This window comes from Mobula hypostoma, chromosome 10 (genome assembly GCF_963921235.1).
Source record: "Mobula hypostoma chromosome 10, sMobHyp1.1, whole genome shotgun sequence".
Classification (NCBI taxonomy): Eukaryota; Metazoa; Chordata; class Chondrichthyes; order Myliobatiformes; family Myliobatidae; genus Mobula; species Mobula hypostoma.
This window is the reverse complement of record NC_086106.1, coordinates 5,045,518-5,061,076: the sequence shown is the minus strand read 5'-3', so window position 1 is coordinate 5,061,076 and position 15,559 is coordinate 5,045,518. Positions and strand designations below refer to the sequence as shown.

At 43.4% G+C, this 15,559-nt stretch overlaps 1 protein-coding gene across 1 annotated transcript in view; it reads left to right on the top strand.

Annotated features, from left to right (window-relative positions):
• Window positions 1-15,559, top strand: part of ap2s1 (adaptor related protein complex 2 subunit sigma 1) — a 65,450-nt gene that overhangs the window by 26,678 nt on the left and 23,213 nt on the right. Inside the window, exon 2 of the mRNA XM_063059928.1 lies at window positions 4,173-4,322. Coding sequence (XP_062915998.1) covers window positions 4,173-4,322 — 150 coding nt within the window. The remainder of the gene's footprint in view (window positions 1-4,172; window positions 4,323-15,559) is intronic.

The window sequence follows — 15,559 nt, the reverse complement described above, 5'->3', positions numbered from 1 at the left end:
TACGGATGGAGACGCTTTCGGTAGGAAGTTCCGCCAGTCCAAAGTGGGCTCGATATTTATATGCTAAACACAAAGGCAATTACTACTTAAAAAGTTATAGACAATGCTTCCTTTTGAAGCTACATACAAACATCACACCTTCTGAATTTATCCTTTCCTTCCAATGCCAACATGTCTGGGTTGTATCCACAGCCCTTGGGAATGCAAGTTAAATCCACAATACGTTTATTTGGCATTTTACGTGCTAACATAGAAGACAATTAATACTTATAGAGTATAGATAATGCTGTCTTCAAAACTACAGCATCAGGTCAAACTACGGCGCCAGAAGCATCTGGTATTCACGCCTTTTCAAGAAGCGCATCGTTGTGGACTCAATCCACAGTACTTTGTCAAATAGAATCTGGTGACCGGAGTCATTAAAGTGTAAACAAATCATCTACCCCCAGCTCCAAATTGACAATGTTCTGATAATTTGCGCAATTCAGCACAATATTCAGAAATGCTTTCATTTTTGCTCTGATTCCGTTTGTGAAATTTAAATCTTTCAGCAATGACCAGTGGTTTGGGGCTTAAATGCTGTTGGAGAGTGTCTACTATTTGCTTGAACGTTTTGTCAGCTGGCTTTTCAGGGGTTAACAAGCTCCGTAGCAGCCCGTATATTTTTGCTCCCATAATACTGAGTAAGACGCTGGCTTTCTTTTCATCATTAACACCGTTAGCCTCACAATATAACTCCAGTCTTTTAATGTAAGTTGCCCAGTCTTCAGTGCCACTATCAAATGCTGCAATGGTTCCAATCATCACCATCTTTGTTATGTTAATTTAGCCCCGTTTTCCCCTTGTTTTCTTTTTTGGACTCGCGTGTCCTTGCTAGCACCACGAGTGCACTCCGTCTAGATGTGTGTGTGTCGCTCCTTTTTATCTCCCTTCTGGGGCAAGCAGACCCTCAGTCCCTGGGGGTCAGCACCGGCTGTGGTCTCGGCTGGACGTGCTGTGGCTCCAACTGTGTCTCTTGGTCTCCCGACGTTCCCGACCCCGACTGTGCTCCCGCTTCCTTTCAGACTCGCAGCCTCACTGTGCCTCCTTCTCCCGCTCCTTGGTTCGTTCCTTGCACTCTTCTTCCGAGTGTTGTTATCAATTAAAACGCAGCGTTCCGATACAATGTAGCTTCATTAACCTCGTCGCCAATTTGTTGTGTATGTGGCCTGGTTACACAACAATGCTATTAATAAAAACCCTGGAGACGGGAGCTAAGGTTCATGGTTCTTTACTGACAGAAACCGAACTCGGCACACACATACAGATCAATACGCGCCTAATAGCGCATGCAATGACGTGCTACTAAAACATAAAGTAGTTCCTTATTATACTGTAGGCTATACGGTACAATGTTTAATCTACCTCAAGACTGTTTTTCAGTCCCATTCCCATATCCGTCAGTTCCCCAAATATCCAGAAATATGACTATTTCATTTCAGAATGCGATCATAGGTTGACCTTTGGAGCAGGGATTGCCAACTTTTTTTATATGCCATGGACCAATACCATTAAGCAAGGAGTCAATAGCCCAAGGTTGGGAACCCCTGTTTTAGAGGATTCAAAGTACATTTATTATCAAAGTATGTATGCAGTGTAAAACCCTGCGTTTCATTTTCTCCACAGACAGCCATCTTACAAGAAAACCCTGGAACCCGTTCAATGAAAAATATCAACCCCCATGCGCAATAAAAAAATCAAATTGCACAAATGTCAACAAGAACATCAACCCCCTCCCACACACAGAAGCACAAATCATGCAATCAATAAGTGCATCCCCATGTGTGCAAAAAAAAGCAGGAAAGAAAGAATGAGAAACTAAAACACAAGATCAAAAGAGTCCACATTCAGTTCAACTCAGTGTTCATTATCTGCAGGCCGTCCCAATTCCTTACGCATAACAATGCAAACTACAGTCCAATCCACAAACTGCAGACCAGAACTTTGGTACCATCCTCCGACGGCACTGAGGAAGAGAGAGAGAGACCGTTCAAACATAAGGATCTTCCCTTGGGAGCAGCGAGTGAGAAGGGGAGAGAGAGAGACCGTTACACGCAAACACCTTCCTCCAGCAGGCATGAAGGAGAGCCTCGATGTTTCAATCTTCCTCAGCGCTTTAATCAGCGAGAGACTGAGTCGATCATGGACCTTAAGCTTTTTGGCCTCAATGCCACTTGCCTTCTGAAGTATTCTCGGAGACAGCAAAGTGCCAGATTGCTCGGTTGGCCCAAAAACGCACCATTAAGCCAACAGTACCAGAACCACATTTAAGGAAAAAGAAAATGTGAAAGAAACAGTTTGATGGACCATCTGGTAAATGCTGCCCTTGGTAGCATTGTTCGCTGGTGCCATCTTCTTCTGGATTTAGTTGGAATTGGAGATTTCCAACCATCCCTGGGGTAAAGAAATTGCTCCTAATTTTAGTTCTGTTACGTTTGTAAACTCCTCGGCCAAGTGAAACATTCTTCCCATATGTAAGCTTCAGAACCAGCTGAGAACTTTGTATGTTTCAGTGAGGTTCCTCAGTTCCCTAGAGTTTAGAATGAGAGCTCGAGCCTTCTCATGGCAGGTTTACCATGACAAGAACCAGACTAGTGAATTTTTACTTCTATTTATCACTTATCTAGGTTCATTTGTTATGAGCCATGTCTTATGATGTGGTCTTTCCATAACCATGATGTTCTTGTCAAATTTTTCTTCGGATATACTTTGCCATCTTCTTCTAGACAGTGTCTTCACAAGGTGGGTGACCCGCCCACTCCCCACCCCCCAACCATTATCAATACTCTTCAGGGATCACCGGCCTGGCGTCAGTGGTCATATAAGCAGCACTACCTGATGCCATGGCTTCAGGTGACCCTGATCGGGGGCTAAGCAGGTGCCACACCTTTCCCAAGAGTGACCTGCACATTGGTTCTGGAGAACAACTGGGAGGGAGAACAGGAATGAGATATACCAGCTAGTTGAATGGTGTCGCAGCAACAACTTTCCACCCAATGTCAGTAAGACCAAAGAGCTGATTGTGAACTTCAGCCGAGGGAACACACACCAGTCCTCGCAGAGGGATCAGAAGTGGAGAGAGTGAGCAATTTCAAATTCCTGGGTGTTAATATCTCTGAGGACCTAACCTGGTTCCAACATATTGATGCAGCTATAAAGAAGGCAAAATACCAGCTGCATTCCATTAGGAGTTTGAGGAGATGTCATCTAAAACACTCACAAATTTCTACAGATGTACCATGGAGAATATAAGAATATTCTAACTGGCTGCATCATTGTCTGGTATGAAAGCAGGGTGGGGGAGGGGGTGTGCGGCGGCTACTACACAGGATCAAAGTAAGCTGCAGAGAATTGTAAGCTCAGTCAGCTCCATCATGGGTACTAGCCTCTGTAGTATCCAAGACATCTTCGAAGAGCAGTGCCTTATGAATGCAGTGTCCATTATTAAGGTTCTCCACCACCCAGGACATGCTCTCCTCTCATTGTTACTGTCAGGGAGGAGGTACAGGAGCCTGAAGGCGCACACTCAATGATTCAGGAACAGCTTCTTCCCCTCTGCCATCCTATTCCTTTATTTCTATTTTTACTCTACCTATTTAATTTAACCCTTTTTTAGGCATCCGTTAGTCTTGTGAGACCATGGATTTGCGCCTTGGCAGGTTTCCAGGGCGCAGGCCTGGGCAAGGTTGTATGGAAGACCAGCAGTTGCCCATGCTGCAAGTCTCCCCTCTCCACGACACCGATGTTGTCCAAGGGAGGGGCATTAGGACCCATACAGCTTGGCACCGGTGTCGTCGCAGAGCAATGTGTGGTTAAGTACCTTGCTCAAGGACACACACGCTGCCTCAGCCAAGGCTCGAACTAGCGACCTTCAACTCACTAGACGAACGCCTTAACCACTTGGCCACATGCCAACACAACCCTTTAACCCTTTAATATATATGCCAGAGATATTAAACCTGATTCTGATTCTGAAAAACAACACAGATGGGGAAAAATGTTTTGCAAAGTAAATATGGGAGCTTTACTTGTCAAACTAGAACTTGAAAGAAGGTTACTGTAAAACATTCTTGTGCACATAAATCAAACAGCTGACACCACAGTCTCTTCATGTTTCCTTTTTCTCATTTCAGATCCGTTTCATCCTTATTCAGAACCGCGCTGGCAAAACCCGTTTGGCTAAGTGGTACATGCAGTTCGATGATGATGAGAAACAGAAGCTCATCGAGGAAGTCCATGCTGTTGTGACTGTTCGTGATGCTAAGCACACCAACTTTGTGGAGGTACAATAATGACTTTAGTTTTGAGATTGCAGTAGTCAGGCTATTTTGCATTATATAAGTCTCCACCTACAATACCATGCAAAATTCCACCCTGTCAATTGTATCTGGTCTATACCTCTTCCCACCGTTCACTTGTAAAAATGCCACTCCCTGTTCTCAGTTTCTCTGTCTCCACTGCATGTGCTCTCTGGAAGAAGTTTTTCATTCCAGAACAAATGTGTCCTCCTCCTTCAAAGAAAGGGGCTTCCCTTCCCCACCTTCAACGCTGTCCTTGCCAACATTTCTTCCATTTAGCGCACATCTGACCAGCCTCCTGCTACCACGTCAGGGATGGGGCTGCTCTTGTCATCACCTACCATACCATGCCTCCGTATCCAGCACATCATTCTTCGCAACTTCCGCTACCTCCAACAGGTCTTTCCCTCCACTCAACTTTCCACTTTCTGCAGGGATCACTCCCTTGGCGACTCCCTTGTCTGCTCGTCTCTCCCCAGTGATCTCCCTCCTTGCTAGTGGAACAAGTGCGACACCTGCCCCTACACTTCATCAGTCACTACCATTCAGGGCCCCAAACAATCCTTCCAGGTGAGGCGACACTTCACCTGCAAGTCTATGCACGTCATCTACTGTATCAGGTACTCCAGGTATGGCTCCTGTATATCAATGAGACCTGACGAAGAGTGGGAGACCAATTTATCGAGCATCTCTGTTCTGTCTGCCACATGAAGCAGGATTTCCTGGTGACTAGCCATTTATTCTCATTCTGACATGTCAGTCCATGGCCTCCTCTACTGCCAGGATGAGGTCACACTCAGATTGGAAGAGCAACAGCTTATATTCAGTATGGGTAGCCTGCACCTTCATGGTGTGAACATTGCTTTATCAAACTTCCAGTAATTTCACTGCCCCCCCCCTTCACCATTCGCCATTCTTATCTCCCTCTCAACACCTTCCCTTCTTACCTGCCCATCACCTTCTCTGGTGCTCCTCCCCATTCCCTTTCTTCAATGGTCTTCGACCATCTCCTAACAGAATCCTCTCCTTCTCCAGTCCTTTATCTCTTTCACCAATCAACTTCCAGCTCTTTATTTCATACCTTCCCCCTCTTGCAGTTTCACCTATCTCCAGCCATCTTTGTACCTCTTCCTCCCCTCCTCTCACCTTCTTATACTGACTTCTCCCCTTCCTTTCCAGTCTTGAAGAAGGGTCTCGCCCCGTAGATCTTTTCCATAGATACCGCCCGACCTGCTGAGTTCCTCCAGCATTTTCTCTGTGTGTTACTTTGCATTTCCAGTATCTGCATATTTTCTCATGCCTTGGGTATATAGATCCAGGGAGCCTAAGACTTTTGCACAGTATTGTAATAATTTTATGTATTGCACTGTACTGCTGCTGCAATAAAAAACAAATTTCATGACATTAGTGAGTTAGAATAAACCTGATACTGATGTGGGTCTTTGTTGTGGATTGAAAGACAAGAGACATTTCCAGGAAGTGACTCCACATATGTAATAAACAGATATTAATGATAAATAGAAAAACGCTGCACAAAGTGAGAAACAAAGATTTTAATCGGGTATCGTTAACACCGGTGTGAACATATGCTACTTAACAGTATGCTGCTCATGAAACAAGCAAAGATCTATCATGACAAACTGAAAACTGAGGGGAATTGTCAATATTCAGCAGGCTGATTGCAGAAATTTAAGAAAAGCCATGGCATTAATTTTTTTATAGATTTAAAAGAATATTAAAGATAAAGTGTTTGCTGATTGCGATGCGGCAGAGGAATTTATTGATGAGTTTGCCAAGATCATCGCTGATGAAAATCTAACACCAGAACAAGTCTACAATGCATAAAACCTAAAAAAAAGTAAAATTCATATCCAGTGTACTGTAACTTTTTAATTGAATCATGGCCTAGTAGGGGAGACTGAAAGCCTGCTGTTGTTCAACAGCTGATTCAGGCATTTTCCTGAAGTTTCTGTTACCCTGAACACATACTTTCATTATATTAATGGTATGTAATAATTTTTACTGTCAAGTGCACATGTGTGATGAACAAGTCTAAGACAAAGGCTGCTTACCAGTGGCACAGAAATTCAGAATCGGAAACGATGGTGATCCCAAGCAATATCAAAATCCAAAAAAATCCAAAACACTTCCAGCCCCAAACATTTCGGATAAAAGGTACTGAACTTCTACTGTGATTAAATATTTTTTACTGAATCATGGTAGTAATGGTACACATTGGACAACTTGCAGTGTGAGAGCTACAAACCGGGTCCGCCAAGACGAAATGCATGTACTCGAAAACCCGAGCCCAAAGACAGTGCCTCCCGCACATTGGAGGCCCAATCATGCCTTAACATAGTTCGCATTGGTACAAATCCTTTCTGGACTATTCACTTGTATCCACCGCAGCAATGCAGAAAACATGGCAGCCAGCTCATTACAAAGATAATCTTTCCAGTTCTTCCAGCGGATGATGCAACATGACTGAAAAACACAGCAAGAAGAGTTACGAGGAAACATAAGACAGTAGATGCTGGAAATCTGGAGCAACGCACAAAATGCTAGAGGAACTCAGCAGGTCGGGCAGCATCTATGGAGAGAAATGGACAGTCATGGAGACTCTTCATCAAGATGGAGATGAAGGGAGATAGCCAATATAAATAGGTTAACTAGTCGATTCATACAGGTCACCACATACTGACATTTGGATAAATAATATATAAAGTTAGAAAAGATGTACATTCATTCTTCTGGCAAAATATTGGTAACTCAATTTGTGTTTCATGTAAGTTTTTACTCACATGTAAGAAAAAAATTAAATGTTCATCCTGTCTTTCTTGAGTTAAAACAGCATAAATCCTGTTCCAACCTATCAGTCCATGGCCGCCTCATATGCCAAGATGAGGCCTCCCTCAGGGTGGAGGAGCAACACCTTATATTCTGTCCGGGTAGCCTCCAACTTGAGGGCATAAACATCGGTTTACAGCATCTGCAGACTTTTTCATGTTTATCACTACAGTGAGGACTGAGCCCCCATAAATGTTATGTCTCTGCCGCTTGCTGTATTAACAGTCACGACCTATGTCTTAAAATTTGTTATGTAGAGTCTGAAATGTAAAATTTCTGAATCAGGTTTAATATCACTGGCATATGTGGTGAAATTTGTTAACTTCACAGCAGCAGTACAGTGTATTACATGATAAACGTAGAGGGAAAAAAAGAGTTACATTAAGTATATGTGTGTATATTAAGTAGTTAAGTTAAAAGAAATAGTTCAAATTAAAGTATTGAGGTAGTGTTCATGGGTCGATGTCCATTCCGAAATTGGATGGCAGAGGGGAAGAATGAGAATTGGGGTCAAGTTTATTATCACCAGCATGTGACGTGAAGCAGTTCATCAATCGTTGAGTGTGTGCCTTCAGGCTTCTGTACCTCCTCCCTGATGGTAACAATGAGATGAGGGCATTTCTGGGGGTGGGGATCCTTAATGATGGACGCTGCCTTCCTAAGGCACTGCTCCTTGAAGAGGTATTGGATACTATGGAAGCTAGTGCCCATGATGGAGCTGACTAATTTTACAAGTTTCTGCCACTTAATCTTCAATCTTGTGCAGTAGCCCCCTACCAGACAGTGATGCAGCCTGTCAGAATGCTCTCCACTGTACATTTGTAGAAGTGTTTGAGTGTTTTAGTTGACAAACAAAATCTCTTCAAACTCCAAATGAAATGCAGCCAATCTCTTGACTTCTTTACAGCTGCTTCCATATGTTGGGACCATGTTAGGTCCTCAGAGATAATGACACCCAGGAACTTGAAATTGCTCACTCTCTCCAATTCTGATCCTTCAGTGAAGATTGGTTTGTGTTCCCTCACTTTCCCCTTCCTGAAAAATAGTTGTTTGTTTATCATTATCCATAGATGACCAGGATATATGTTTGTTTAAATTAATGTGTTTAAAGTGGCTGTTTAATTGAGAACAAACCAGAATTTTAGCATCAGCCACTTGAGGTGGATAAATGGTTGGGAAAAGGAATGGCAATTATTTTGGAATGTGGATAGAGACTCCATATGATAGAAATCAGCTATATTCCCCCTCGTGACACGGAGCTGGGACATTCTGGATTTGTGCACCATATGGTACAGTATTCAATTTCATAGGAAAGAGATGCTTCACCTTTTAGTTCTAGTCAGTGCTGACTTGTAGCACGAACCTGTTAAAGGGTTGGCGGGTGGAGATACGTCTCTTCCAAAGGAGGTGTAAGTTGCTCCTTCCTTCCACTAGCCTGCAGGTCACCCTTTGGCAAGATATATCACCTGCTTAACACGTGAAGGCGTGGGAACAGGTGGTGGATGGTCGTGTGCACACCACAATTCCTGGTTGTGCAATCACTGACACCAGCCAGACAATCTCTGACAAGTACTGATAATGCTGTGGTGTCCTGTATTGTAAAGACACTGCCCAGAAGAAGGCAATGGCAAAACACTTGTTTAGAAAAATTTGCCAAGAACAATCATGGTCATGGAAAGTCCATGATTGCCCACATCATACAACAAGGCACATAATGATGATCATTAGGAATAGGCACTTGAACCCATTTACTGTGGGCTACTGACTGCTCAGCGTAAATCCATGTCTCTAAGACGAGAGAAAATAGTAGGTATTTTTTCAGTAAAAGTGGGTCCCACTGTGTCACTGGCTTTGTGTTTGGTTCACTGCTGTATAAAATGTAGTCTGTACTTTCATAGACTTAAAAAAAAATCCCAGGACTCAACGGATTAATAAAGCTCATCGAACACCTATGGAGCAAATAAAACAAGAGAACAAACAGCAAGGCAGCATAGGGCTAATTGGAGCAATGTGTGAAACTAATGACCCACAGGTAATCAAGTTACATATTATGATATGTCTCAACAGAGTTACGCCAACATTATTCATGCATCTGCCTCACTGCCTTGCAATATTTCCTACCAAAGCTATGGACAGCCAGATGTTTCTAGTGATGTTGGGCCCACTTTTAAATGAGAAATTATCAGTCTTGGTGTAGTGGGTGTTCAGTCACCCATTAAATGTGTAAATGTATCCTAAAATAAGCAGGAATGTTGCTTCCCCTGCTCTAACTGATCCTACACAACGTGAATTAATGATTTTCTGGTTAAACGCTCGGTAATATTTGCCAGCTGAGCAACTGTGCTTCTTTTCCCCTTTGTAGATGAGCTCACGTCTTGGTATTATCTACTGGGAAACAGCTCCAAAGCTCTGATCCTCTTTGGCTGAACTCAGCTCGGGCATCATCTGGGGCTGTTACCGGAGGTAGAGTTCGATGGTAGCAATTAGAGGGGAAGGGGTAAATGATCCCACTCCACAGGAATCCTCCTTGAGAGAGTTCACAGTTGAATAATGTACAAGAAAAGGACTGGATTCGTGAACCACAGCAGACCAGTTGTGAGAATGTGGCAAGCGCCCATGTGGCCGATTGATCTCACAGTGAATCGACTGGGCCTCCTACGTGCAGAAGGCCTTCTGGTTTTTTCTTTGGTGGGTTTTCGAGTGTGCACACGTTTTTCATCTCAGACGGCTTGGTTTGTCACTCCCACACTATTAAGTTGTCCAGTGTGTACCATGGCAAACACAACCCAGTTAAAAAAAAGTTTAATCCGACTTGGCCATTGTCATTCTTGATCTGCCAATACATAACAAATCATGCTGGAATAACTTGTCATCAGTTGTACTGTCACATCAAGCATTTGAATGATACCCAATGGGATAAGCTACCTGCAGGCTATGTCTGCAGGACAAGAGTGAGGTGAAATGGAAAGGAAAACAAGTTTTAACTTCACAGCAGATAGTTTGCTTTCCCTCACTGCAGTGATTTTAGTCAAGTTGTTCAGCTTGGTGCAACCTGTACAACTTAGGGGAAACTTCAACCTTAAGGGATGTCTTTATAATGGGTAGGTCTTTAAACACCCCTACTAAATTTCCTAGTTTATTATTGAATACAGCCAAACTTAAAAACAGTAAGTTGGAAGCCCTGTTTTGACAGTGGCATCTGCAGTATCATAGCCGTCTGGTATTGCTTCGAGCTAGTGACGCTAATATAAATATCAAGCCCCAAGAGACTGCAGATGCTGGAGAGTGGAGAAAGCAGCAAACTGCTGGAAGAACTCAGTGGGATAAGTGGCATTTGTTAGGGGAGGGGTGGTAGAGGAATTGGCATTCTGGGTCAAAGCTGTGAATCCTGAACTGTTGACTATTCCTTACCCCCGAAATGCTGCTCGATTTGCTGAGTTCCCCCAGCAGATTATTTGCTGCTGTTAATATATCATTCAGCCACACACATAAAATGCTGGAGGAACTAAGCAAGTCAGGCAGCATCTATGGAAATGAATAAATAGTGTAGTGTTTTAGGCCAAGACCCTTATTCAGGACTGGAAGGGAAGGAAGAAGATGTCAGAATAAAAAGGTGGAGGGAGGGGAGGGAGGCTAGCTGGAAGGTGTAGGTGAAGCCAGGTGGGTGGGAAAGGTAAAGGGCTGGAGAGGTAGGAAACTGATAAGAGAGGAGAGTGGACCGTTGGAGAAAACGAAGGAGGAGGGGAACGGAGAGGTGATAGGGAGTTGAGAAGAGGTAAGAGGCCAAAGTGGGGAATAGAAGATGATTGGAGGGGGGGGGGATTTTTTTTACTGGAAGAAGAATTCTATATTCATGCCTACAGGTTGGAAGCTACACAGATGGAATATAAGGTTGTTGTTCCTCCACCCTGAGGGTAACCTCACCTTGGCACAAGAGGAGGCCATGGACCGATATGTCAAAATGGGAATCAGAATTAAATTTTTGGCCATCAGAAAGTTCCATTTTTGGTGGATGGAGTGGAAGTGCTCAACAAAGTAGTCCCCCGATTTACGACGGGTCTCGCCAATGTAGAGAAGGCCGCATCGTGAGCACCAGACACTATAAACGACCCCAGCAGGTACTCAGATGAAGTGTTGCCTCACCTGGAAGGACTGTTTGGCTTATTGTAGTTATGATAGCTTAGGTGTTGAGGGATGGTGTTCTGGAGACTTGGATCAATGCTCAAATTCCATTGTGATGGCTAATGAGTGTAAACTTTATGATTTTTTAATCCCTGAATTATGAAACTAGCAGAATGGCAAATAAAACTTGATTCAGATTCAAATTCAGATTTAGATTTATTTACCCATTGGTTGGTTCACTTTATAGAAGAAAATCTGTCCACTTTACCAAGTCTGGGTAACTGTGATTCCATGTTCACAGTATAGACTAATAATCATTCTCTGAAACCACTCAGTACAAGAGGGATTAGTTACAGATGTTAAATACTGTCCTTGCCAACAACACTTGTATCCATTTTGTTTTTAAAGTTATTTCACATTACTCCTGTGTCCTGATGTGCCAACCTGCAGATAGTTTCAAGTTTCAAAGAATGTATAAATTGTACAACCGTTGAGATGTGTTTGCTTACGGACGGCCACAAAGCAAGAAACCCGAGAGGACCCAATTAAGAAAAAAATAAAGACCCAACACCTGATGCGCAAGAAAAGGGGGTGGGCGGGGGGACAACACAAATCGTGCGAACAATAGAAGCGAGCAACAACATGCTGCACCAAATTGAGTCCATAGATCCAGATCCTGGAGCAGCCCAAAGTAGACCCAAAGCCTCAGTGGGTATGAAGCACAGCTGCCAGGGCAGTTCTCTTAGATAGTACAAAAAGCTGAGCAGAACAAACTGGAGCAGCAGATGCTGTGCCAACTTGAGGTGCTTTGTACTGGGAATGAGCTCCCTGAATATCCCCTCAGTAACTCTAAGCCATAGAGATTGGGGATGGGCAATAATTAATAGGAAGAAAGGCTGAACTAATGGGCTGCCAACCTCAAGATCAGGCAAGATGAAAAAATTGAAAAGGCCCTTTAAGAACAAGCACTTGATGCATAGATTAGCTGTCACTCGCTTCTTCCCTAGGCTATGAAACTAGATTTGGTTAATTTCTGTATAATTTGTAGAATGTTTAGATCATCACGCAACATTGAATCAGTGTTCTGGCAGAAAGGCTTTTCTTATTTTGCCAGTAACATAATTTGTATTCCATCCTGTTCCAATGCCCTCAATGGTATAGCTCTTTCAAGGATAGTAATTGCATATTGGTACTCTGCCCAAGTGGCTATCAACAACAAATGCTCATATTCAACTGTGAGGACAGTGTCCCTGCCTGACTACCTAGGGTATGTTTGCAGGAGGTGAGGCTACTTTGATCAGGATTGGAAGTCCTGTCTAATAGTGTGGTGGTTGTCCATCATATCTGACAGTAACTGGAAACCTGTGCGGGAGGTTCTCTTAAAGTGGAAAAGCTTTCACTGGGGCAGTTCCATTCTCTCGCCCGTGGAAGTACGGGTCCAGTGGTACAAACGAGCGTCACAAACTGGGTTCTTCCCTGCTTGCAGTGGATGACCGTTATGTCGTAATGGTAGTGGAACAATGGGTCCAGTGTGCTGTTTCCTCTGGTACCACAAGTGATTTGTCGATGATAGTTATTTGGTGAGAGTCAGTTACTGGAAAGTTTTAATGCAACGTCAGTCTCGTGTCTGATATAAGGCATTTGTCAGACCACCTTTCGAGTAATATGTGTAGTTTAGGGACCCATATCTATGAAAGGATGTGCTGGAATTGGAGCGGGTCCAGAGGACATTTACAAGAATGATCCGAAGAATGAAAGAGTTAATGTATGAGGAGTGTTTGATGGCTCTGGGCCTGTACTCACTGGAGTTTAAAAGAATGAGGAAGAATCTCATTGAAAAACTACCAAGTATTTTGGACGTGGAGAAGTGGGAGAGTCAAGGACCAAACAGCACAGCCTTAGAATAGAAGGATGTCCCATTAGAACAGAGAGGAGGATGGATTTCTTTAGCCAGAAGGGGGTGAATCTATGGAATTCATTAACATAGACAGCTGTGGAAGTCAAGTCACTGGGTAGATTGAAGGTTGAAGTTGATAGGTTCTTGATTAGTAAGGACATCAGAGATTACAGGGAATAGGCAAGAGAATGAGGTCGAGAGGGAAAATAAATCAGCCATGATTGAATGGCAGAGCAGACTCGATGGGCTGAATGGTGTAATTCTGTTCTTATGTCTTAGGGCCTAAAAGCACTGGTTTAGGATTAGTATAACAACAGATTGCTAGAAATTAGAAATAAACATTGAAAGTGTCTAAAAACACAGTTTGTCTGGAAGAGGAAAGGTCAAACATTTTGAGTGTGGAACTGTACTGGTATACCCACTGATGCTGGGGAGGGGGAAAACGTTCCTTTTCTGACAGTTTTCCATTAACCAAATTGATCAACAAGCTTTTCAAGGAGACATGAAAAGAGGCGTTCTTGTTCATGCTCATCACTGTGCGTTCCCATACCTGAGGTCTGGCAGTTCGATTCTCTCACCTATGCTCGGGTCATCGTGAGTTCCCCTGCCCTCCTTCCATCATCTTTGCCTGAGCTTTGGTAACTCCCTGCCTCGTTGTGGAACCTCTTCCCTAAGCCCAAACAGCTCACACCATCTTCATTTCTTTAATTGTGCCTGTTTTAGGGTTATTAAGTACACTTATAAGCATTGCTTGTCCTTTGTTTACATGGAATCACAGGTAAAGCTTCACGTTCCTGCACCAATGAATGGTAATTTTCAGATTGCTCTTGGTCTTGTTGCGGTTCACTGTTACTGTCATCACCACCAACTCCAGACCTGATGTTTTCCCCCCTCCTTCCATCCTTTTCCACATGCATGATCACTTAGCCAACCAACACAGAGCCCTGACAGTTTCCTTGTCTGTCTTAACATATGACTGGGCGAGGAGAATAGGGTAGCTGATGGCAGGGTCCTGGAACTGGCTGGCTGCTAATGAATCGTGAAGGAAATGCTAATGCTATTTAAGCTGCAGAAACTGATTCAGCAAAAAGGGAAAAAAGCAGAATGCTCCAGATGGGGAGAAAATGTCATGTATAGTGGATGTGTCCTGGTTTTTCTATCGTGTATTGTGGACGGCTTAACAGGAATCAGAAGTCAGAAAGCTGATGGGTTGGTGGAGAATTGTACCATCTGGTCCAATTCTGAGGCATCTGGAGAAACCGCGAAAACATTGGGTCACTTGCCTCTGTGGCTACTGTTACCCAGGGCAGCAGATGAGACCCAAAGTGGGCTTCAGTACCCCTGGCCTGAGCGAGGAATTATCAGGGAACGAACAACACTTAAAACTGCATGTTTTGGGTAAGGACAGAATCAACTATAATGTCAGCTACAGTTCTGTCTGTGGCCTGACTTCTTGAGACATTTCTGGATGGTTTAAGTGGGATTCTTTACCCCAACTGGAGTTTAAGATTTGTCAGGAGAGGAGGGAAGCAAGCATAACCTTCTTGTACTATCTACACTCAGTGCTCACTTTATTAGGTACACCTGTACACCTTGTTAATGCAAATATTGAATCAGCCAATCATGATGCAGCAACTCAATACATAAAAGCATGTAGACATAGTCAAGAGGTCCGGTTGTTGTGCAGGCGGGGAAGAAATGTGATTTAGTTGGGTTTGACTGTGGAATAATGGTTGGTGCCAGGCGGGGATTTTCACGCAAAACAGAGTCTCTAGAGTTTACTGAGAATGGTGCGAGAAACAAAAAAAAATCCGGTGAGCGGCAGGTCTGTGAGCGAAAATGACTTGTTAATGAAAGAGGTCAAAGGAAAATGGCCAGACTGGTTCGAGCTGACAAGAAGGTGTCAGTAACTCAAGTCACCACACATTACAAAAGTAGTGTGCAAAAGAGCATCTCTGAACGCACAACACTTCAAACCTTGAAATGAATAGGCTACAGCAGCAGAAGACCATGAACATATATTCAGTGGACTCTTTGTTAGGTATAGGAGATACTAAATGTATTTCCCATATAATATATAGAAGGAAGCCACTTCTGTGGTTGCTCCAGTTTCCTCCTATGTCCCAAAGACATATGGGTTGCAGTCAGTAAGTTGTGGGCATGCTACATTGGCACCGGAAGCATAGTGACACTCGCTTGTTGCCTCCGGCATATGCTTGAACTGTGTTGGGTATTGATGCAGAAAGGCACACTTCACTGTAGGTTTCGATGTACAGGGTATATGCCAAATAAAACTTACCTTTAATATTTTTAAATTTTTGCCTATTGAGTCTGTGCTGACTCCCAGAACATGCTA